This window comes from Malaya genurostris, chromosome 3 (genome assembly GCF_030247185.1).
Source record: "Malaya genurostris strain Urasoe2022 chromosome 3, Malgen_1.1, whole genome shotgun sequence".
Classification (NCBI taxonomy): domain Eukaryota; kingdom Metazoa; phylum Arthropoda; class Insecta; order Diptera; family Culicidae; genus Malaya; species Malaya genurostris.
Window position 1 is genome coordinate 283,961,726 of NC_080572.1, and position 25,706 is coordinate 283,987,431.

Here is a 25,706-nt window from a genome sequence, read left to right on the forward strand (position 1 = left end):
TTTAACATGACCAACTCGTTGTAATCGACACCTCCTACCGTTCGGTTCGGTGTTGATTCTTGACTTACGGCTGCTGTTAACTTTCGGATACAGAGCTTCAATTTTAACTAGCACTCGATCAACGACGTTCGCTCATCCTCTGCTGGGAAGTTACAAAAGGATACTCCAAGCAAGAGATTATGGTGCATGATTTTTCCAGCTGTTGACTTTTACCATACAGGTTAGCAAGTTTAAGCTTAAGTTTAAGTTAATTTCTTATAAACGAAAAAAAAACGTTAAAGTTTTTCCAATAGTCGGGAAAAGTCCAAGCTGAATAGAAAAGTGGAACAGTTTTGTCAATGGTACAAGGAGACTTATGCAGCATTTCTTCAACACCTATGACGGAATTCCATCAGGGCCGGCACTTAATGATGATTTCAGTTTCAAAAAGAACGAATTATATTTAAATAGTTGGGTGTTCAGTCACAAAAGGGTGATTTTTTAGCTCTCTTTTATACATAATTTTGTTATTACTATCAAGACATAATTTGCTTCCACAGTTCAGTGATTTTTTTTAATGGAAAACTGAAAGTCTACTTGTAAGGTATAATGGAGGAAAAGAACTTTTACACTAACTTACTAACTAATACAAAGCTCGAATCGATTCAATTGAAGATTGTGTAGATTTTTGTCGGAATTTCCTTATACTATACTGTGATATTACATCTAATGGTTTTATATTTTTAAAGTTTCCCGTAATGTTTTGGCAATTTATTGGTATTTTTTCTTAAAACTATGAAGAAAACGCTACATTTCAATAAAAAAAGATCTTCGATGCAATAATAAATAACTGAAATACAGGCAATTGTCTTTGTTCCAATTCTATCTGAAGCAAACTTTATTTGCGCTAACATCCTGATTGAAATTATTGAAATTTTCTATTGCAAGCAATATAGGAATTGTGCCATTAGTTGAGACAGCATATTTTATTGCTTACTAGCTGAATGACCCGGCGTTGCTCGGAAAAGTTTCGGGAAGAAAAGGCCGAACAAAACTCCCGAAGTTGTCCTACTTAGTGTAATACTCTGAGCAGGTTTATGTTGCTATTCAAACAATTTTTCCTTACACTTCCCATGTTTGGGGCACTTGCTGCACTCCCTCTCCCTTAAAATAACCTTTTAATCTACATTGACATAAAAGTAGTATCTGTATTTGTCAAGATGCATCGTTTCTCGTAGAATAAATTTTATATTGAACTCCCCTTTTAATAGTGAACTTACTATAACTCTCCTCCATGGTAACCCTTATGACCACCTCTTGGTAGTGTACAAAGTATCTGTGCTCTTCAAAAAGTATCGATTAATTCATTAAAATTAACAATAGCAGTACTACTTAATTCAAATTAACGATAGCAATACTATCTAGCACAATCTTGACATTCTTGCCCCTCGCTTATTTAAAAAAAAAATTCAAGATGAAAAATGATTTTCAAGATCCTCTTATCCTAGTCTGAATCCGCCCCCATATCTTGTTTGACGACGAATAAGAAAATGTTACAATAAACCTTTGTCATGAATATCTAAGCTTGTCGTGACCACCTCTGAATAGTAAAAAGTACCTGTGCCAAGTTGGGCGATAATTTACTGAGTTGTTATGGAACTTTGCTCCCCCCCACTCTCCCCATTTTAAAATATCCAACCTAGTTAGATGTGGTGAGTGTGAGTTGTTTTGGAGTTACGATCGATTATATTAACAATTTGAACTTTGCTCCTCCCTTTGATGAGACCCTTACTTTATCCACCCGCTCCCACTCTCTTCTTAAAAATGCTCTTAGGATCATCTGAAGCGCAAATAATATCTGTACTCAGCAAGAAGTATCGTTTTATGGAAAATTCTATAAACTTCACAATAAACTTCCTTTTTTAGAGGCACTCATTATATCCACCCCCCACAAATATTCTTAAAACCATATTTGAGTTTTTTAGAATGTATGTATGGTTTTAAAAAGTATCAATTCTCTTTCAATAAGATAAATTTCGGCATGGCCTCCTCCAGTTGAGAACGCTTGCTACACACTGTCTCCCCTGAGAATGTCCTAATGATCACCTCTAAAGAGCAAGAAGTTGCAAGAAATTGCCAAGTTTGATTGCAATACGTTCAGTAGTTTTGGAGTTATGCCGTTAAAAACATTACACCCCCCCTTTTTAAAGGTACATGCAACCCCCATATAATCATACCTACGGAATGCAAAATGTTTCTATGGTTTTCAAAAGTTATCGATTCTCGTCAAATTAGACACATTTTTTCATGACCCCCCCCCCTTTTTAAGAACACTTGCTACGCTCCTTCCCCCACAGAAATACTCTTATGACAAGCAATAAGTATCTGTACCAAGTTTGATAGCAATCCGTTAAATAGTTCCGGAGTTATTACATTACAAACATTACACCCCCTTTTTAAAGACACTCGCTACATCCACCACCCATAAAATCATGTCTAATATATGCAAACTGTCTGTATGGTCTGAAAAAGTATCGATTCTCGTCAAATTAAACAAATTTTTTCATGAAACCCCCCCCCCCTAAAAGGGAACTTACTACGGTCCCTCCCACATTAAAATACCCTTATGACCTTCTCAGAAGAGCAAGAAGTATCTGTGCCAAGTTTGGTGGCAATCCGTTCAGTAGTTGCGGAATTGTGCCGTTTCAAACATCACACCCCCCTTTTAAAAGCCACTTGCCACATCCACCCCCCCTATATTGATATCTAAGGTATGCAAAATCGGTCTACGGTCTTGAAAACGTATCGATTTTTGTCAAGTTATATGAATTTTTCCATGATCCCCCTTGTTTATGACACTTGCCACGCTCCCTCCCCTATAGAAATACTCCCTAAACCATCTCTGAAATGCGAGTAGTACCTGTGCTAAGTTTGGTGGCAATCCGCTCAGTAGTTCCGAAGTTATGGCGTTACAAACATACAAACTTACATCCATTTATATATATTTATATATATATATATATATATATATATATATATATATATATATATATATATATATATATATATATATATATATATATATATACATATATATATATATATATATATATATATATATATATATATATATATATATATATATATATATATATATATATATATATATATATATATATATATATATATATATATATATATATATATATATATATATGTATATATATATATATATATATATATACATATATATATATATATATATATATATATATATATATATATATATACACCCGAACCTCCATTTACGTAATAATCGGGACTACGTAAATCGAATTATGACGTAAAAAAAGTTTACGTTATTTGGAATTTTCGACGTAAAAAAAGTTTACGTTATTTGGAATTTTCAACGTAAAAAAAGTTTTCCTTATGTATATGTATTATTAGATATGTATAATATATTGGATAGTTATGGAACGAAAATTACGAGTATTTACAGGAAAAGGATGTTCTAAGCAGCATAAATTTCCAAGACGGCGGCTTTCGGTTTATTGATATTCCTTGAAAACCCTCATAATATGGGTATTTTTGGAACGGGTATGGTGAGTAGATGTCGGAAAATGATGTTTAAAGTCATTTCAAAATCCAAGATGGTGTTTCTCGAAACCCGTATCAAAACGAATGTTTTCGGAACGAGTTTAAAGAACAGTTCTTATTAAACGTTGTTTGAGTAATTATGACTTATTGTCGAATATTTTATAATATTGTTACTTTTGGAATGGATTTTACGAGTCAATATTTGGAAGAAAGTTGTTTAAACTAAACTTTAGGAATTTTATTCCAAGTTCAATATAATATTACTTGACACTTACAATCGAATTGTCAAACAAGTACATAATGTGATGAATATGCTTCGATGTAAAAATTTTAAGGTTCATTCTTTGGTGAAAGAAATGTTAATATTTTATTTTCAGTATTGTAGTAAATATGATTTATTTGAATAGATTCAAGTTTTGAACTGCTGTTAAAACTGTTGTTTTCGTTTTCATTGACTGATTTCAATACCTGAACTGTTATTCATTCTTATGCACGAATCGGTTCATATCAGCATGGCCACGCTTCAAATATAATGACACTCACTAATGGCATATGGCGAAGCACTTTCATACGCGAAACATTTGAAACAAAAATGGTGTGCACATTTTTTTTGACACACTTTACCCTATTCTTTCGGAACTGGAAGTCGGATCCAGATGAAGTTGAGAAAGTTTGTAATGGATTATTAGACCATTTGAATCAGTTTGTGGAAATCGGTCGCGCCATCTCTGAGAAAAGTTAGCACAAAAATTTTATTTTTTTTTTTGCACATATAACTCATAACTCCGGAACCAGTAGTCAGATCCAAACAAAATTCAGGAATTTGTATCAGACCTGAAGAGATTTTTTTTTAACTGATCCAAGTGTGTTAAAATCGGTTTATTCAACTCCGGAAACAGTTCCGGAAATAAGGTCGGCTTGCATAACCATTTTATACGAGAAAGGAAAAACACATTTAACAAAACTGTTTTCAATTCTAAAGGTTTCTAATTTTTAGCTGCATATTTTACTCAGCCGGTAGGTTTTTTGCAAATGTTTCAATATTCTTTACGGATTTAATAGTACACAAAAAGTGATTTTTTTTTCAAAATTTTGACTCGTATTCCTGTTATAAAGACGGTGAGACATAAAACAATCTCACAAGTACATTTCCTACACTTAAACAATAAAGCTCCGGTTTAAACTGATCGATTTAAGAAAACTTACATCATATGGTTTGGCACTGTCAACCATATTCAACATCTATTTCGATTTTGATCACTGTTGAGTCGTGTAAATTCCATTATTTTTGCATTTCTCTATAGAAAGAGTATAGATTTGAATGAAAATAAAAATTTGTTTGAAGCTCGGAGACACTTATCGTTATATATCATTCAATTCAGCTCGATGAACTAAGACATTTTAGTTCTATTTTTAAATAACCACAGTTTTCCATCCACAAGCGTTCGGTATATGTTTGAAACGTCGACGACCGTATTAGAGAGTAAACACGATAATCAAATTGATTTTGGCAAAAACTCATTGAGGATGATTTTCGGACCTACCTTCCTGTACAAATTTTGGCTATATAAAAGGTTTACATTCACCTCTTTTCGGGTGTAACACCTATTACCAGTCACCATGTGTTACATATATAGATAGTGGAAGGTATCAATGGAGGACTACGACTTAAACAATGAAAACCTTAGTTATTCAATAAATTGAGAATTAAATTCAATAACATTTGCAAAATATAGCCAATATAATTTTACATTACATTGGACGGATTACAATAAATTTTTTATTCATCAAGTGTGAAAGTACTGGAGTACAGAGTGAAACACTTGGACTCACAGTATATCACGTGATTTTTAGAGGCACAACATAGTTTGTTTTAAGAGACTCTTCCCATTTCGAAAATATTAATACAATATAGGATACGATCAGCAATCCACTAATATTCAAACATTATTTTCTACGAAATATGCACTAAACCAGCTCCAAAAATACCCATATTGTAAGGGGTTTCAAGAAATGTCAATATACCTAAAGTCGCCATTTTGGAATTCAGAACCACCTCAAACATCGTTTTCCGACATCTACTTATCAAACCCGTTCCGAAAATACCCATATTGTAAGGGTTTTCAAGGAATATCAATAAACCGGAAGTCGCCATCTTGGAATTCAGAACCACCTCAAACATCGTTTTCCGACATCTACTTATCAAACCCGTTCCGAAAATACCCATATTGTAAGGGTGTTCAAGGAATATCAATGAACCGGAAGTCGTCATTTTAGTATCCAAAACCACCTCAAGCATCGTTTTCCGACATCTACTCATCAAACCCGTTCAGAAAATACCCATATTGTAAGGGTTTTCAAGGAATATCAATAAACCGGAAGTCGTCATCTTGGAATTCAGAACCACCTCAAACATCGTTATCCGACATCTACTCATCAAACCCGTTCCGAAAATACCCATATTGTATGGGTTTTCAAAGAATATCAATAATTGGAAGTCGCCATCTTGGTTTTTAGAACCACCTTAAACATCATTTTCCGACATCTACTCATCAAACCCGTTCCGAAAATACCCATATTGTAAGGGTTTTCAAGGAATATTAATGAACCGGAAGTCGCCATTTTGGTATCCAAAACCACCTCAAACATCGTTTTCCGACATCTACTCATCAAACCCGTTTAGAAAATACCCATATTGTAAGGGTTTTCAAGGAATATCAATAAACCGGAAGTCGCCATCTTGGAATTCAGAACCACCTCAAACATCGTTTTCCGACATCTACTTATCAAACCCGTTCCGAAAATACCCATATTGCAAGGGTTTTCAAGGAATTTCAATAAACCGGAAGTTGCCATCTTGGTGTCCAAAACTACCTCAAACATCGTTATCCGACATCTACTCATCAAACCCGTTCCGAAAATACCCATATTGTAAGGGTTTTCAAGGAATATCAATAAACCGGAAGTCGCCATCTTGGAATTCAGAACCACCTCAAACATCGTTTTCCGACATCTACTTATCAAACCCGTTCCGGAAATACCCATATTGTAAGGGTTTTCAAGGAATATCAATGAACCGGAAGTCGCCATCTTGGAATTCAGAACCACCACAAACATCGGTTTCCGACATCTACTCATCAAACCCGTACCGAAAATACCCATATTGTAAGGGTTTTCAAGGAATATCAATAAACCGGAAGTCACCATCTTGGAATTCAGAACCACCTCAAACATCGTTTTCCGACATCTACTTATCAAACCCGTTCCGAAAATACCCATATTGCAAGGGTTTTCAAGGAATATCAATAAACCGGAAGTCGCCATCTTGGAATTCAGAACCACCTCAAACATCGTTTTCCGACATCTACTTATCAAACCCGTTCAGAAAATACCCATATTGTAAGGGTTTTCAAGGAATATCAATAAACCGGAAGTCGCCATCTTGGAATTCAGAACCACCTCAAACATCGTTTTCCGACATCTACTTATCAAACCCGTTCCGAAAATACCCATATTGTAAGGGTTTTCAAGGAATATCAATAAACCGGAAGTCGCCATCTTGGAATTCAGAACCACCTCAAACATCGTTTTCCGACATCTACTTATCAAACCCGTTCAGAAAATACCCATATTGTAAGGGTTTTCAAGGAATATCAATAAACCGGAAGTCGCCATCTTGGAATTCAGAACCACCTCAAACATCGTTTTCCGACATCTACTTATCAAACCCGTTCCGAAAATACCCATATTGCAAGGGTTTTCAAGGAATATCAATAAACCGGAAGTCGCCATCTTGGAATTTAGAACCACCTCAAATATCGTTTTCCGACATCTACTCATCAAACCCGTTCCGAAAATACCTATATTGTACTAATTTCCATGGAATATAAATGAGCCGGAAATGATTTTCATTGTATGCAAAAACCTCTTTTTACGCAGTATTATCAACGTAAAAAAAGATCACGTTATTTGGGATTTATGTCGTAAAAAGAGTAACGTAAAAAGAGGTAACGTAAAAAAAGTTTACGTAAACGTAGGTTTGGGTGTATATATATATATATATTTATATATATATATATATATATATATATATATATATATATATATATATATATATATATATATATATATATATATATATATATATATATATGTATATATATATATATATATATATATATATATATATATATATATATATATATATATATATCTATATATATATATATATATATATATATATATATATATATATATATATATATATATATATATATATATATATATATATATATATATATATATATATAGATAGATAGATAGATTACTAGGCCTACAATCAACGGATTGCATTAGGACTTGCGTCGATCCTAAGAAACAAGAAGGAGTGTATCGATAAGTAGTTAGCAACATTGAAACAGTTATTACTCCAAAATGGCTTAATTTTTTGCAGCGTGTTTTGCAGTGACATGTTTGTTTACATGTCAATAACAACTGCGCAATCGATTGGTTTCGGTACGATTTATCGTTTCAATGATGAGTCGAATTGATCCGGAAACGCGAAAGAAAATTCTACGCAGTTGGTGCTCAGAAAGTAGTGTCACGTACAACGAAATTGCAAAACGGATGAAAGTGCACCACACCAGTGTCAAAAATATTATCGAGAAGTTCGGTAAGACCCTTTCCATTGCCCCGATCCGGTAGGAAAACGGGTCCCAGCCAGCCCGGCTGGGACTTAAAAGTGGTTGAGTACATCAGAAACAAACCATTGGCGTCGACGCGGGATTTGGCCAAGCAGTTCAACACCAGCATCGGGATGATTCAACGGATCAAAGTTCGGAACTCTCTGAAAACGTACAAGACACAGAAGGTGCCGAAAAAGTTCCTGGTACAGCAAGTTCAGGCCAAAACAAGAGCGCGAAAACTTTATAACCGGATTCTACAGAATAAAGACGGATGCATCCTGATCGACGACGAAACCTACGTCAAGGAAGACTCTCGAGCGCTGCCCGGACCCCAATATTATATTTATTTATTATATTTTATTATATTATATATTATTATATTATATTTTATTATATTATAATAAATCGGTGTACCAGGACCTGGACGACGCTGACACCAAGGTGGCGATGGAAAAGTTTGGGCAGAAGGTGTTGATCTGGCAAGCAATTTGTTCCTGTGGTTTGCGGTCGTCGATTCTTCACGAAGGGCACAATTAACGCCAAGGTGTACGAGGAAGAATGTTTGAAGACGAGAATGCTGCCACTGTACAGAAAGCATAAGGCTCCTTCTCGTTTTTGGCCGGATTTGGCATCAGCCCACTACGCCAACTTCGTTCTACAGTGGTTGTCAAAAAATAATGTACAATTCGTGGAAAAGGACATCAAACCACCGAACTGCCGGATCTTCGGCCAATTAAAAGGTGTTGGGCAATTGTCAAGCGGCACTTTCGGAAGAAAGGTACAGTGTCCCAAAACATGCAGGAGTTCAAGAAAACCTTACAGCTGCCACCAGGAAAGTCACAAAAGTAACTGTGCAGAATTTAATGAAGAATGTCAAGTCCAAAGTGCGAGCGTTTCACAGAAACTAGAATTTTCTTCAATATAATCAGTTAAAGGCATAGAAATTTAATTTTTCTGCAGTATATCGAAAACTGATGTCAAAATTTGTTTTTTTTTCGCTTTTTTATTCAATAATCAATGTTGCTAACTTCTTTTCGATACATTCCTTAGAATACCGAATGAACGAGCATTTTGCCTTTGTCAATAGAAGGCAACAGAATTGCTGGAAAAAACCACTTTCGAACAGAGCCTCGGATACCCATATTGTTATATGCAATTCGACTTCTAGTTCCGTAAATATAATTGTATAAGTGACGTAACCGACACAACGCGTTGTTTTTTCGAGCTAAATTTTCTCAAAGACGGCTGAACCGGGTTTAACAAACTTAGCCTCAATGGAAAGCTACTTTTTGGTCCTCGATCAAGTTTGAAGATCAAATGGCTGCAGAGATGCCAGGTAAAAATTTCAAATATCTTCCAACAGGGTTGCCAAAGTCTGTATATCCGAAAAAAGTCTGCAGTCAACAAATATTTCTTGCTGGCAGAAATTTCTCTATAAAGTATGATTCGCTAAGCTGACTTGGCAAGCAAAAAAAAGCCTGCGACAATTTCAAAAGTCTGCACAACAAAAAATGTCTGCAGCACTATGTACGAAATCTGCAGATTCACAGACAAATCTGCAGATCTGGAATCTCTGCTTGCAATTCAGTGTGTTCAATTTTTTATTTGAATGGTCTTTCTCGTTCTTCATTCCTCACATCAAAACCATTAGTTCTGAACCGTTTAAACCATCTTTTGCATAATTCTTCTGCAGTATTTTTCTTCAAATTCAAACAAAACAATATGGCTTTCCTCAAATCACTACTTTCTGGTGGTCCGCCATCTAACTTTTTTTTTAACTAGCGGTTATTTCGACATTGGTAACATTAATGTCACTTCTGATTTGATAGAAACTAATTTTTTCCTTCCGCTGAACGAAGATGGTTGTGCATACGCTTGAGGAACGCGTGAAAATGGTGCAGTTTTACTTTGAAAATCAGCTTGAAGAAGACGCCGACAAAATTGTCGCATCTGGGGGACGTAAAACCCGCACGTTATCATGGAGAAGCCAATGCATCCTCAGAGAGTGACGGTGTGGTGCGGATTTTGGTCTGCTGGCATCATTGGGCCATTTTTCTTCGAAAATAAGGCAGGAGCCGCTGCCACGGTCAATGGCGAGCACTACCGCGCCATGATTAGCGATTGGTTCTTCCCGTCACTTGAAGAGGAAGACTTGGACACCATTTGGTTCCAAGAAGACGGCGCTCCGTGCCACACAGCCAACGCTACGATCGATCTTCTGCGCACAGTCTTCGAAGAACGAATTATCAGTCGAAATTCGGATGTCGTTTGGCCGCCTCGGAGCTGTGATTTGACGCCGTTAGTCTATTATCTTTGGGGCGCTGTCAAAGATAAGTGTTATGTAGACAAGTCAGAGACAATTCAAGCCTTGAAGGACAACATTCGTGCAGCCATAGCTGAAATAAAGCTGCATACAATCGAAAATGTACTAAAAAACTGGACCGACCGTATGGAGTACTGCAAGGCCAGCCGATGCAGCCATTTGAATGAAATTATATTCCACAATTAACCGAAAGGATTGTACTTTAATATGAGAAAATATATTTTAAAATCGTATGAACCGTTTGTGTTTTATTGCATGTTTAAAAAAAGTTACATGGCGGACCCTGTATTTAACAATGCTTTTGTGATTCTTGAAGCTATATGAGAACAAATAAAAATTCACATCCTAAGGAAGTCACATTTAACAAACCGGCCGTTGGAATGACTTCAATATTATTTTAAAAACTTTTTCACCAATCGTAAATGGACATCTGCCAAATTATTTAAGATAAATTCAATTCATGTTCAGTTCTATTTTTTTTACTTCTTTTGAACAATTCTGAAAATTCAAATCCAATTGGGAAACATCCAACTTCCCACGATAGTCTGCCAAGGGGAAATGCAATAATCATAAAAAAGCGACAGAGTAAACCAAACGCAAACGAAATCTGTTCCCGTTCCACTGTCGGTTCCTCGATGACTCGTAAACCCGTCCTCCCGAACGTAATTTTTCAGAGTCCGGACCGAGAGAGAGAGAGAGAGAGACGCCGATAAAGCGACTTTAAAATTTTATATGCTGATTATTTTCCATATTGGCCCACCTTTTCGTCAGGAGGAGTGGAATTGCGATTGCGATTGGAACGTGCCGGCCGCCGGTGACGGTGAGGCTGAAAAAAAAATTGTGGAAAGTCGCGTGCAGCTGGTCAGCACAAATTACGCGCACTGCACACCGATAAGTAACAGGATTCATCTCGACGCTGGCTGGCATCTGCAGTAGTGTCCTGTCGTGTTCCGTGGCCAACCGTTCCTACGTGATGGTTTATTCATAAATATGCAAAAGTCGAGTTTTTTCTTTCTACCTCATTCACGTTGATAACGTGGAGGGAAACTCACGTGACGGGGAGGATGTGCAGCATCGAATAAACCGTTCGAAGTTGGCCGCTCGATCGTGCGCCGGGAAATTGTAATATGAACGAAATTGTGTTCCCGATAATGCAGGAAAACGCATTTTATGATGGTTGTAAAATCAATAATCAAATTTATCCTCATCGGTAATACTGGGAGCTGGGCCGGCCCAGTCGTTGGCGTCCTCGTCGTTGTCGAGTTTATAACCACTTGAACGTGCACGAGCGACGTGACGTGACGCGCGCCCAACCGGTGACATCATTATCGATACCTTCGAGCAATCGCCACGCCACTTTCACTTCATATCCCGAAATTGCGGAAAGCGGAAACGCACAAACCGTCCAAGACCGAGGAAAATGGGCGCATAAAATCACGTATAACTCAGCGTAGTAAACGCGGCAAACCCCCGGCGGACGGAAAAAATGTTCGTTACGTTGAATTAAGTGATTCAAACCAGTAATCACCCGGCGCGAATTTTGTTTTTTATTGCAGTTGGCTCTGACGAAGGAAGTGAAGTGATGGGTTCAAAAATTTTATGGCTCTCCGGAAAAGCATCGAAGTTACCTCTGTGAAACGTTAGACTTTTTGATTGTTATTCGGAGCGGAGCAGTGATTTGGCTACGCTTGCTTGGCCCTGGTTTAATGCTTTTTGCTTGTCGCTCTTGAAAATATTTCTATACTTGAGAAAAAAAAATTTATCACGAAATGTCAATCACTTTCCGTAGGATTTGGACCTGCACAGGTGCGGTGATTGTCTGACTAACAGTGTCCTGGAGTACAGTAAGCACTATTTTCCTACGTTTTTAAAAGTAGCATTTTCAAGAAGGTGAAATGCAATTTGAAATCATTTAAAACAGTGGTTCCCAAACTTTGCCGGTCGAATGACTGTTTTAAATATATTATTCGATCTACTGCTCACCAAGTAGAATTTTTTTTAATTCTGTGATTGTGTGATAAATAAAGTGGAGAAAAGTTCCGCATTTGGCGTGTTTTCTTGTGGCGTATGTGTACAACACCATGGTTTTTTAAGAGCTCGCTTAAAGGTAACTTTTAGAGTAATTTCTAGTTCTGGGTTTACTTTTTGCGTGAGAGAGAAAAATGAAAAAAACATTTTAAATCAAACAGTTTATTTGAGGTCAAACAATTTATTGCGTCTTTCAAGCGACGACTTTTCACAAGAGAAATTATGACAAATAAAAGGTTTGGTGATAAAGATGTGCATTACTGTGCCTATTACATTTGTTAGTAACAGATCGGCTGAAAAGTTTGTATCGTTTCTATGAGAGGGCGCCACTAGAATTAAATCCATACCATTTTCAGTTAGTACCAACCTTCAAAAGATACTTGTATAAATTTGACAGCTGTCTGATTATTAGTTTGTGAGATATTGCATTTTGAGTGAAGCTACTTTTGTTATTGTGAAAAAAATGGAAAAAAAGGAATTTCGTGTGTTGATGAAACACTACTTTTTGATGAAAAAAAGTGCCGCCGATACCAAAAAATGGCTTGATAAGTGTTATCCAGACTCTGCACCGGGCGAAGCAACAATTCGTAAGTGGTTTGCAAAATTTCGTACTGGTCATATGAGCACCGAAGACGATGAACGCAGTGGACGTCCAAAAGAGTCGATATATAACAATGGACGAAACATGGCTCCATCACTTCACTCCGGAGTTTAATCGACAGTCAGCTGAGTGGACTGCACGCGATGAACCGAACCCAAAGCGTGGAAAGACTCAACAATCGGTCGGTAAGGTTATGGCGTCTGTATTTTGGGATTCGCATGGTATAATTTTCATCGACTACCTTGAAAAGGGAAAAACCATCAGCAGTGACTATTATATAGCGTTATTAGAGCGTTTGAAGGACGAAATTTCAAAAAAAACAGCCTCATTTGAAGAAGAAAAAAGTTTTGTTTCATCAAGACAATGCACCGTGTCACAAGTCGATGAAAACCATGCTGAAATTGAACGAATTGGGCTTCGAATTGCTCCCTCATCCACCGTATTCTCCAGATTTGGCCCCCAGTGACTTTTTCCTGTTCTCAGACCTCAAGAGAATGCTCGCTGGTAAAAAATTTAGAAGCAATGAAGAGGTAATCGCTGAAACTAAGGCCTATTTTGAGGCAAAGGACAAATCGTACTACAAAAATGGTATCGAAAAGTTGGAAGATCGCTAAAATCGCTGTATCGCCTCTGATGGCAATTATGTTGAATAATAAAAACGAATTTTGGCAAAAAAAATGTGAGTTTCTATTAAACGATACGAACTTTTCAGCCGAACTGTTATTTGGTTCTATGATTGTTAGAATAACTCCCAAGTTCTCGCACTCAGTAATAACTAAGCGATATCTAGATCTGGATTCTGGTCCCGAACACTGGATCAGAATACTAAACTATCGAACTAAGTTTCTGGATCAGAATACTGAATCTGAACCTGGATTCTTGAAAGAGATTCTTTAACCGAAAATAGACTCTGAACTTGAATCAGAATTTAGTACGGAATATGGATTTCGAATCTAGATCTGGAGTTAGATTGTAAATCTGAACTCATGACAGAGACTTCAACCTAGATTCTGGACCAGGAATATGCGTGAGAATTCTGTTTTCTGAATTTCTGACAGAGTCTCCGAAACTATACTTTGAACTTATTTTGCACTTGAAGTGTGAGCCTGAATTGGATTCTGAACCTGAGTTCTCTAGGATCCCTTAATTCTAAACTTAAAACTAAATTATTGACAGAGATTTTGAACCTAGACCAGGATTCTGAACCAGAACCCCGTAGTTGGACATCGGACAAAGTTCCTGGATCCGTCCCTGTCCACCATCTTCATTGGAACTAAGAAGATCTTTTTTTATCTCTAACTTTTTCGTTCCGCATTCCCTGTCTCTTCACCATCTCGATGGCAACTAATTAGATCTCTGTCGTTTTCAGACATTTTGTTCCCACATACCCTTTTTACCACGTTTTCCAGAATATTTACTTCTCTTTCATTCTCTTCGGCAATGTCATCATCACCGCCCACGGAAGACCGCTCCAGTCGAAAACCAGCATGCGGGCCACCCGCCGGGCCTTCGTAGCTTGGGGGTGTTTCCCGCGGACCCACACGGACCATGGATGGAAGACTCATGCAACACTCAATTCATCGACCACCGCCGATCGCCTGCTGAAAGCTGGATTTACGAGAACCCGAGATGACATAGTCTAATGATACTATTCTAGTTTTAAGTTAGTCGTTAATTAAGATTAGAAAATACCCTTGGCATCTTAGAGCTTAAGCAGTGTGCCTACAATTATATTACATTATTGAATAAAAAAAAAAGTTTCTGGATCTGAATTCTAAATCTGGACATGGTTTTTGAGTTCTGACAGAGATTCTGAGCCTGAGGCAGAAATCTTCTAGACCTGAACCTGATTGGTTGGATTGAACTCTAGATGAAGGTTTCGGGTCTAAATCTGGAGCAGAATTCTGGAGCTGGATTCTGGAGCTGGATTTAGGATTCCAAGCAAGATTTTTTGAACCTGAAGCTGGATTCAGAAACTTAATACTGGACTTGGATTTTGGGCCAAAATTTTGAAGCGTGATTAAGGAGTTCTGGACTCGCATTCTGATCTTGGATCCTGATTCTGTATTCTGAAACTGATAAAGAATTCTTTATTTGGATTCTGAACCTGGACCTGGATTCTGTACATGGATTCTACCCCAAGATCTGAATTCCAAACCAGGATTCCGCACTAGAATTGAAATTCAGAACCTGGACCTGAATGGAGTAACCTGACCTAACCTCTGAACATGAATTTGTGATCTGAGTGCAGAATTTGAATTCTGAACCTAAAATCGGGACTCAGTTCTGGAATTTAATGTTTAACCTAGACTTGGACTTTGGTTCTGGGCCAGAATTCTAACCCTGGATCAGCTTCTGACAAAGTTTTTGAACCTGAAACTAGGTCCTGAGCCTTGACTCTTCACCTGAATTCTGAACATGGACCTCGCTGCTTGAGTGAAAATCGGGATTTTTAGCCTGCATTTTGGACCTGAATTATAGATCTGAACTCCTGACAGGAATAGAAAAGTTTTCTTGTGTATTGGACATAAGTTCTGATCCAAGGCCTAGATTCTGTGTCTGAATTCCTGACAGAAATTTTAGATCTGAACCTAAATTCTGAACCGGGAAGCAGGATTCTGGATCTGAATTCCGAATATTAATCTGAATTCTGGGTCTGACCTCACACAGTTAAAATTTTTGTGTAATTTTACATTTATTTTCATGCACATATTTGGAGCATGAAATAAAATGCGAATTACCGATATCATACACGACTTGAAACTATATCCATGTAAAGTTCAATGACGCTTAATTTTAAACCAAATGACCATACTGCAAATTTACTTTTTAGTTCAATTTTACTATCATGTGAACTTATTTTTAGTTATATCAATACTTTTTGATTAGTTTAAATTCATACCAATACTTGTTCAAAACATTATGGATTTTATAGTAAAGACTGTCCCAGAAGGTATGGACGCACAAAAAACCGCTGCCATTTCGCAATGGTTCAGAATCTGTCAATTTTTATGGCTGCGTCCTTTTGTTTACACTCTTATCTAACCACTTGTGCCGTTCGTTTATTCATTAGTTTGTATCGAAATGCGTGAAGTTTCAGCAGAACGACGTCGAAAAATTTTATACAAATGGTGCACAAAACGCGGACTGTCACTGAGAAAGATAGCAAAAATGGAACGAGTAAGTGAAAAAGCCGTGCGAAATACAATCAGGAAGTTCGGTAAGGATAACACCTTCGAGGATAAACCGAAAATGGGTCGAAAAAAGGTCCTGCTAACCCTCAGTTGGATAAACGTATACTGAAGGCGTTCGAACAAAAGAAGGAGGTTTCAGTTCGGGATGTGGCCAAAAAAGTGGACACTTCGAAGTCAAATATTCTTCGTGCTAAAACACGTTTGAATCTTCGAATCTATAAGAAGCAGAAACAACCAAAACGTAGTCCGAAACAAGAAGCATCGATCCTGTTGTCTTCTGGCTAGATCTTGCTTCTTGCCACGACTCGAAATCAACGGTAGAATGGTATGCTACCAAAAATGTCACTTTCGTCCCAAAAGACATGAATCTAATAAACATGAATCTAATCTTAGGAAACATATCTCGGCAGCCGAAACCATTCAACAGTTCTAAAAAGATTGAAAAAAAGTGTCAAAACTTGTCGCCAAGAAGTCTGTACGGAATTTAATGAGGAACGTTCGCAAGAAGGTGCCCCAGCTAGTCTACAATGGCTAAGTAGCAAATGTTGAGAATAATATTCTGTTGTTGTAGTCTAATATTAGCAGTATATCGAATAAAATTTGAATATCTAACACTTGTGAATTATTCATAGCGAAATCAAAGTGCGTCCATACTTTCTGGGACAGTCTTTAAGCATAATTAAAAACACATTATTATATTTTATAGGATATTTAGTTGCATTTATTTTGATTTTTTAAGATATTTCTATTGCTACAAAATGTCTGTTTTTCATGAAACATTGAAACTTGATATGTCAGTTATAATTTTCCTTACTTTGCTCTGCCTTTTACCTACATGACTTGCAGTGGATTTTGAGGCAATGAATGTAATACTTTTCAAAAAATATTCTTGCAGCAGTTCTTAAAATTTTGAAACAGGTTTTGCGTACATAACATTATGTACAAAGTGAGTGGTAAAAAGATCCTCCATTCCCTCTAATACATCATCAGCTTCCTCCGAAAGGCGTGTTTCGTTTGCGTAACAATAAAATAGTGTTCTGCCATTTCCAACATCTAAAACAATATAAAAAAACTTATCAGACCTATCATCTACAGACAAGCAGATGTAAAAGCAAGTAAAATTTGTAATTCAATAAATGGATTATTTGTGTAAAACTCGGTTTTGTATTTTACTCACCTACAGCTGCGAGTATTAGTCCTGAATTATTAATGATGATATGATTAACATGGATGTCTATCTGTTATATAATAGAATGATGTTTAGAAATCTATGGTATAGTTAGAATTGGTATGTTTACTTTGTGAAAAATCAAGTCGCTAAAACTCTCTCCTACTAGCGAACATAGGAACTGTAATATGTCATAGTCGATGTATCGATTTTTTCATCTAATTAAAATCTGACGTACACCTGTGACAGTAGCAGGACTTCATTCATCAAAAGGTTATGCTCATCTCGAAGTAATTTCGACAGAATCTCGTTTTCGCATACGTCGGAAATTTTCTCCCAATATTCTTTGAGAGTGCCTGCTCGTGCGTTTCGTTTTATTAAACTTATTTCATTGTCGGAAATTAATAACCAAGAATTCTTAAACCGATTTAAAAAATTATTACGATTGATCATTTTGTACTTTAATTCAACGTAGCCTTGGCCAGAAACGAAACCATCATCATCCGTGTAATTTAAAGCCGGAAACTTTTCAAGAATTTGATGTGACATACTCTCCATAGTTTCAGTTGGATCAATGAATCTATCGTTCGAAGCTGATCAACCACAGCATTTGTTTATGCAGTCGATTCGGTCTTAGTAATACGAATCGATGCTGGAGTGAATGTACCTGAATTGTTATTTTAAAATTCTTGCAGACTTTGAACGATCTAAAAGTAGATCACTAATTTTGTTCCAATTGATATGAAACCATTGAAATTTAATCTCCATTGAGACGTGTTTTTTAAAATTTTTCTTGAGGTGCAAAACTTCTATTGTATCACGTTTTTTTTATTGAAATTAGGAGATTGGTTCTCTATATCTCCACTTGCCATGTGATCCAGACTGTTTATGTCTTCATGTTGAATAAATTCAGCACTCATTACTGCTGATATATTATCAATCGAAACACGCTGCTTAGTTGAATCTTCACTTCGCTCAATGTTGTCAGAAGTTTCTTTATAGCTCTCGCCATCGGAATTCGGTTTATTTGACACTCATCGTCAACTTGACACTCATCGTCTGTAAACTCTACAGCAATAATTTCTGTTTTGCTTATGTTTTCTGATTGGGTCATATCAGCACTTGACATAACCGAAACGATTCGAGGAATTTCTTCAGTTGGTAAAGCCGGTTGAGATGCGCCAAGAAAAACTGCATCTGGAATAGAAAAACAAATATTGCATGAATGCATTGTAAGTCCAGTAAAACTTGATAAAGTTTACCTAAACAAACATAAAATATAAAAAAAAGTTGTTGATTTTGCCTACTACGACAGTGCATTTACCGAAACGACCCAGACCATAACGCGTTAAAAGATATACGGCTACTTTGTTTATATTATTTGCAAACAGAGATGCCAAAAATGCGATTATTTATAGATATCAAACAAAACATATTTATACCTATACAAAATAACCTTGTGAGATCTTTTTTTTGCCGCAGAAATAAGTGGTTAAACCTTTTTTTGTCTTATCGAAACGATAAGGAATGTTCTAATGAGACTGATTTTTGGTTCGAACACAGATTAAAAAAAAGACCTTGCATCCTTGGCCAGAATTACTCTTTTATTGATATTTTGTTTCCACTGTGTACATCATTTGACATGCTACAGGAGCTGCCAACCTCACTTGAACCATTATATCCCCGGAACCTGAAATCACGCAGTCATTTCATCTTCAGACTTGATCAATAGAAGCTTTCAAACAAACCTTAGTTTGTTAGAATCTATTCAACCATCTCCGAGAAAGTTGAGTGGTAAAAAATAGAGTGCGTTTTGTCCGTTACGTCACTTATACCATTATATCTCCGGAACCTGACAGTCCTTTGATATTCAGACTCGATCAACAACCTAATATTAACTTTCAAACAAACCTAAGTTTGTTAAAATCGGCTCAGCCATCTCCAACGAAATTGAATGGTTAGAAACAAAATGCGTTTTGTCGGTTACATCACTTATACCATCATAAATCCGTGACCGGAAGTGACAACCATTCAGAGATGCCAGATCTGCAGATTTGTCTGTAAATCTGCAGATTTCGTACATAGTGCTGCAGACATTTTTTGTTGTACAGACTTTTGAAAATCGAGTTTTTCGCAGACTTTCGTAAAAAAAATTGTTTTGCTCGTCAAATCAGTTTAGCGTATCATATTTTATAGAAAAATTGCTGCCATCAAAACATACTTGGTAACTGCAGGTTTTTTTCGGATATATTGACTTTTATAACCCTGTCTGAAGATATTTGAAATTTTTACCTGGCATCTCTGTATAAAGGTGAAAGAAGTTATGTTCTTCCAGCAATTACTGTTGCAAGCAGTATTAATCAATATAAATATTGAATATTGTTTTGAATTTGAAAATACAGCCATCTTTCTAATACATATAGACTGTCCCAGAAAGTATGGACGCACTTTGATTTCGCTGTAAATAATTCACAAGTGTTAGATATACAAATTTTATTCGATATACTGATAATATTAGACTACAACAACAGAATATTATTCTCAAAATTTGCTACTTAGCCATTGTAGACTAGCTGGCGCACCTTCTTGCGAACGTTCCTCATTAAATTCCGTACAGACTTCTTGGCGACATTTTGATCGAATAAATTGCAATAGTTTTGAGTTCAACTTTGAGTCCAAGGCTTTTCGGGATTATCATCTTCCATATCGGTTTAAATTTTTAAAATTCATCATCCTGTAATTCCAGAATCGGAAGTCAGATTTCGATTAAATTAATTAATTTTGTATGGGACTATAAGTTCATTTTGAATTTAATTTTTGTATCTCAAATTCGATTTAGCCTTTTTTGAGAAAACGATTGAGCTTTGAGAAACGAATTGATACTGGAACCGGAATTCGAAAATCGGAGTAGCCGAAGTCAGACAAATTCACCTGAGTAGCTGTATAGTTTACATTTGTTTCAAAATATTTGAAAATCAGTGTAAACATCTTTGAGAAATCGTAGTACGAATTAAATTTTTGGGTGCCTTCCGAATCGAAAACTGAATATCACTAAAACTGAAATAAGTTTATTTGGTTATCGACTATCCAAATCTGCTAACCCGATAAACCTGATTAATTTATGTGAAATAGACATTTTTATACTAATCACCCTGTATCTCCAAAACCGGAAGTTGGATTTGACTGAAAAACAAGATGTTTTATAGAATCTTAGAATTTTCCATTTGAATCTTAGATCGGTTCAGCCATCTACGAGAAAAATGAGTTACACAGTTTTAATTTCGTTTCACATATCATCCTGTAGTTCCGGAATCAGATGTCGGAACCAAACATAATTCAGGAACCTTGTTTGGGAGTATACGACTTTTCATATGAATCTGAGTTTGTAGAAAACGGTTGAGTCATCTCCGAAAAAAGTTAAGTGAAATTATTTGTCACATACGCATTTGCTGATCTCGACGAACTGATTCGAATGGTATATGGATGTTATGTTCTTCCAGCATTTATTGCTGTAAGTAGTTTTAAACAAAATAAATAAAAAAAAATCTGTCATCATCTGGTTTACATATGGCATATTCGAACGATTATGTTGCCAAAAACGAACCGTGCTAAAATCGGTCCGAGGCAAAATATCATGCTGTACACAGTCTTTTGGGTGCTTAGAAACAAATGTATGTAACTGTATAAAAAATCGTGTTTTATGTTGCTCCCAAGCATTTCTTGGCCAGACAGCGCTCAAAACTTCTACTGCTGAAATAGGGGAAAAAGTCGCTTACACAAAAATGTCGATATCTCCGTTAAAAATGGACGGATTTTAACAATCTATGGCTTGTTGGATAGGTATTACCGTGCGGAATCTTAGTCTGAAAATATATTCTAGGTCAACTGTGACAGATACTGTCAAAAAACTGAAAATTTTGACATAAAACTTCGTATAACTCAAAAAGTAAACATTCGATCTCAAAACCATTCAATAGCGTTCAGGGTAACGCTTTCATTTGCGACTAGTTTGATCAAAATCGGTCCAGCCATGTCTGAGATCTCGACCTCTTAGTTGACAACACACATACAGACACACACATACGGACATTTGCTCAGTTCGTCGAACTGAATCGATTGGTATATAACACTCGACCCTCCGGGCATCGGGAAATTTTTCTAAAGTTTGAGCGATTTCTATACCTATTTTTTATATGTATAAAAAAAAGGTAAAACAATTACAAAACTCCTATAAATTATCATCAAAACCATAAGGCATTCGAATTGTTACTTGGGTTGCTATATGATACTTGGAAAATTTTTCTAAAGTTTGAACGAATTCTATACCTATTTTTTATATTTATAGTAAAGGTAAAACCGCTAGACTCGAATGCTGGTCGTTTCGTCATATTTAAAAACTAAGCGTTATATCTTTGGATTAGGGGTCAAATAGAAGATTAAATTAAATTTTATCAGTATCAAACCGGGGCAAACAGATTGGAAAAATGTCATGTGAATGCAACTATGTTACGAAAACCTCGAAAATACAACCGCAGAGAACGGGACTCGAACCCGTAGCTAGCTCCTAACCGGGGAAATGTTTTACTAATTAAACTACCCTGCATAAGAAAACACATGAAGAGAAAGCCCAATTGGCTGGAAGAACCAAGCATGCTTCGCTTTACTGGGCCACCACAGCATTCAATTATAGTCCTATATCTATGAGAGCACAGTCAACAGAAAACAATTTTTGGTAATAATTAAGACCCGGGTGATGGCGGTTAAATTTTAAACATTTTATGATGATATAATATGTGCTCCAAACTTCACCTGAGCATAAGTTTTTAGTTGGTAAAGTACCTGAATAAATAATACTACGTTTCTGCAAAACAGACTGTACAAAAATGCTACATAACGATTGAAACAATGTTTTCAAAAAAAAAAAAAAATTAATATGCCATCGAAACTTTTCCAGTCGAAACAGAATTTCAATTACTTTTTTTTCTGTTTGCTGAAATCCGACACGCATAAATATGTGAGTTTACAGCTGATCGAACCTGCGAATTTCGGCGAAAGACTCAGCCGAGCGCACTCGCACTCGCACTCGTGCCGGTAATTACATCCAATTGTGCTTATTTCCCGACCGGAGGAGCGTGAAATCACCGCTTCCATGGGCGCCCAGAGGAGCAAGGTTGAATTCCTTTCCACCGCCACCGGTCGGGAAATTCTAATTCGGCAACATCGTTCGCCTTCATTTCCCATCAAGAATCCAAATTATAGCTTTCGTTCTTTTATCATTGCAGCTCCTCGGAAAGCTCCCCGTGGGCCTCAGTCTACCAGATCAGCTACATGTGGTACTCATTCCTGGGGACGATCCTGACGATTTTCTTCGGTTTCATCATCTCACTGATGACGGGAGGGCTGTGCGTGGGAAAACAGATGAGCATCGATCTGCTGACGACACTCGGCGATTCGGCCGTTTCCAAACAGGAGGAAAAATGCACCAAAGTGCTGCGGTACAGCCGGTCGGGTGACGACGGTAATCCGGACGCGGGCAAGGGAAGAAAATCAATTACAAGAGATGACTCTATCCGGATCCAGATCGGTGCACCGTTGACGATGATGATGAAAACCGGTGTCTCATCCGAGCAGGAGAACAACAAGAAGCAACGGCACCAGACAAACGGAAGTGTCTACGATGAAGGTGGCATATTTGCAATCGGAGGATATCGTAATCAAGCCGATGGGAATGCCACCGACTCCGGCTGGTTGCGATCGACCACTCAGCTCATGGCCGACGGTCCAACGGTGAAGATAGAACGTGAGAGATTTTAATTATCGTTGTTACTATCCGATTGCCAGGACGTTGTGTCACACAACGATTGGGATTTCGGGGGAAAAAGGAAAGATTTACCTAGCATTACTATTGGTTACGATTAGTTGATAGGGTTCACTTACTTCAAACTATCTGTTATATATTCGACCAAGCCATCAATTATTTTACCCTTTTGCCCGTAATTGAGTGGAAAGAAATGCTGAAAACCTTATTTATAACCTTCTACATATTGACTTCTGGTTGTCCCACACGGGAAAGCAAAACGAAGAAAATTGTCAGCAGAAAGTCAGTAAATCTAGTGAGCAGATTCGGATTACGGAATGAATTTATTTGCGGAAGCAATATATAGTACAAAAAGTAATAGATATTCTTATTTTGCTCCACTCGAGCGGTGAAAGGCAGAACGGCAGAAAGCTTCCAGTTAGTGACTGTAGTGTGAAAGTAGATATAGGAAATTGCATGTTCAAATGACCGGATATTCGTAGGGAAATGATTTCATATCAGTAGTATTGCAGTCAGTATTTATTAGCATTAGTGTAGGCACACCACTTTTTTTTGGTATCCATATTTTGCAAGTGAAATTGCTTTCACGTTAAAGCAATCAAAAACAATTGAGCCGAGCGTAGTTTTGTCGAATGAATCGGAAAGAAAATCCCTGGAATTACCTTCATTAGCTTCGGCGAAATGCAATCGACCAACCGGATGAAGCGCTGTATCGAAGTGACTTCTTCTCTCAGATTTATAGTGTCAATAAAATTTCCTGAACGTCGCAGATGCTATTAAAATTTCCAATTAAAATCTCGTTTCCACCCGTTCTCGGCATGGCTAACGTATTCAGGTCTCAATACGAACATGTAAATTGACCATCATAAATAACAGCCATCATTGACCATAACGACAAAAGGCTTCGGCTAGAACGTGTTTTTTCTTTCTATCGATGAAAAACGAATGAAAATGATTTCTGCCGTTCGTTTGTGCCACTGTAACCCCATGGCGATAGTTATTGAGTGTTGTCGTCGGTATTGTAATTCACCACCATGTACGAAGCAGAGAGCATTCTTCAGTATTTGCATCCTCACTCATCATCAAGCAGTTATAGTTACACACTTAAGAAAAACGGAAAAGTTGAGAGCAAAGTGAACAAAAGTTAGAACAAATTTTCTAATTAGTGTCAAAAGTCAATTTACATGAAGCGTAAAGTTCCCACGCATCTCTGGAAACGTAAGCTTCTCTGAGCAATTCTTACTGTGCTCCCTGCTCGATTGGAACGGAATAGATCGATTTGTCATCAACATCCTGATTTATGTGTAGTTAGTTGTCCTTCGGTGAATGGAAAGTTACAATCCTACCGTGCCATTGTGGATGAAAGGCTCTATCGGAGAATGGTTCAGAAAACAATCCTTTTATGAGAAGGTGTTTCTCATTCCCGTACTTGTGTCTTAGTGCCGCACATTGAAACCTATCGGTAGAAGCAGTGCCTTTACTTTGATCGTTCGAGAGGTACTAAGCTATCTCTGGTAGAGTTATTATTTCCCTCACAAGCCTACTTAGGACAGTGCCCTATTTTAAATTGTCACCAAGCCACCAAGATCTACATGCATCTATTAAGCAGATATAATGTTAGTAGGCTGTGTAGTCTTGCTTGCTTCCCATTATAAAAGGGCCATTCGCAAACAACGATACTGAATTCGCTCTGATTTAATAATATGGGAGTTTGCCGGGGAACGAAAGCAAACGCATCCATAAAGACTGCCCCAGGAAGTATGGACGCACTTTGATTTCGCTGTAAATAATTCACAAGTGTTAGATATTCAAATTTTATTCGATATACTGATAATATTAGACTACAACAACAGAATATTATTCTCAACATTTGCTACTTAGTCATTGTGGACTAACTGGCGCACCTTCTTGCGAACGTTTCTCATTACATTCCGTACAGACTTCTTGGCGACAAGTTTTGTCACTTTTTTCCAATCTTTTTTGAACTGTTGAATGGTTTCGGCTGCCGAGACATGTTTTCTAAGATGTGCCTTCGTTAATGCCCAAAATTCCTCAATTGGTCGAAGTTGTGGGCAATTTGGTGGATTCATGTCTTTTGAGACGAAAGTGACATTTTTGGTAGTATATCATTATACCGTTGATTTCGAGTAGTGGCAAGAAGCAAGATCTAGCCAGAGGACAACAGGATCCTTGTGGCTTCGAATCATGGGTAGAAGTCGTTTTTGTAAACATTCCTTGATGTATATTTCGCTGTTCATTGAATCAGTGTTGATGAAGGGTTTCGAAATCTTAACGCAGCTACAAACTGCTTGC

The 25,706-nt window shown here is 37.0% G+C and overlaps 1 protein-coding gene across 1 annotated transcript in view; it reads left to right on the forward strand.

The window, feature by feature from the left end:
• The window catches only part of LOC131434363 (sodium-coupled monocarboxylate transporter 1), a 211,806-nt gene extending 187,805 nt beyond the window's left edge, over positions 1-24,001 (forward strand). Inside the window, exon 12 of the mRNA XM_058601032.1 lies at positions 22,858-24,001. Within this exon, the coding sequence (XP_058457015.1) occupies positions 22,858-23,389 (532 nt within the window). The 3' untranslated portion in view covers positions 23,390-24,001. The remainder of the gene's footprint in view (positions 1-22,857) is intronic.
• Positions 24,002-25,706: the final 1,705 nt, after the last annotated feature.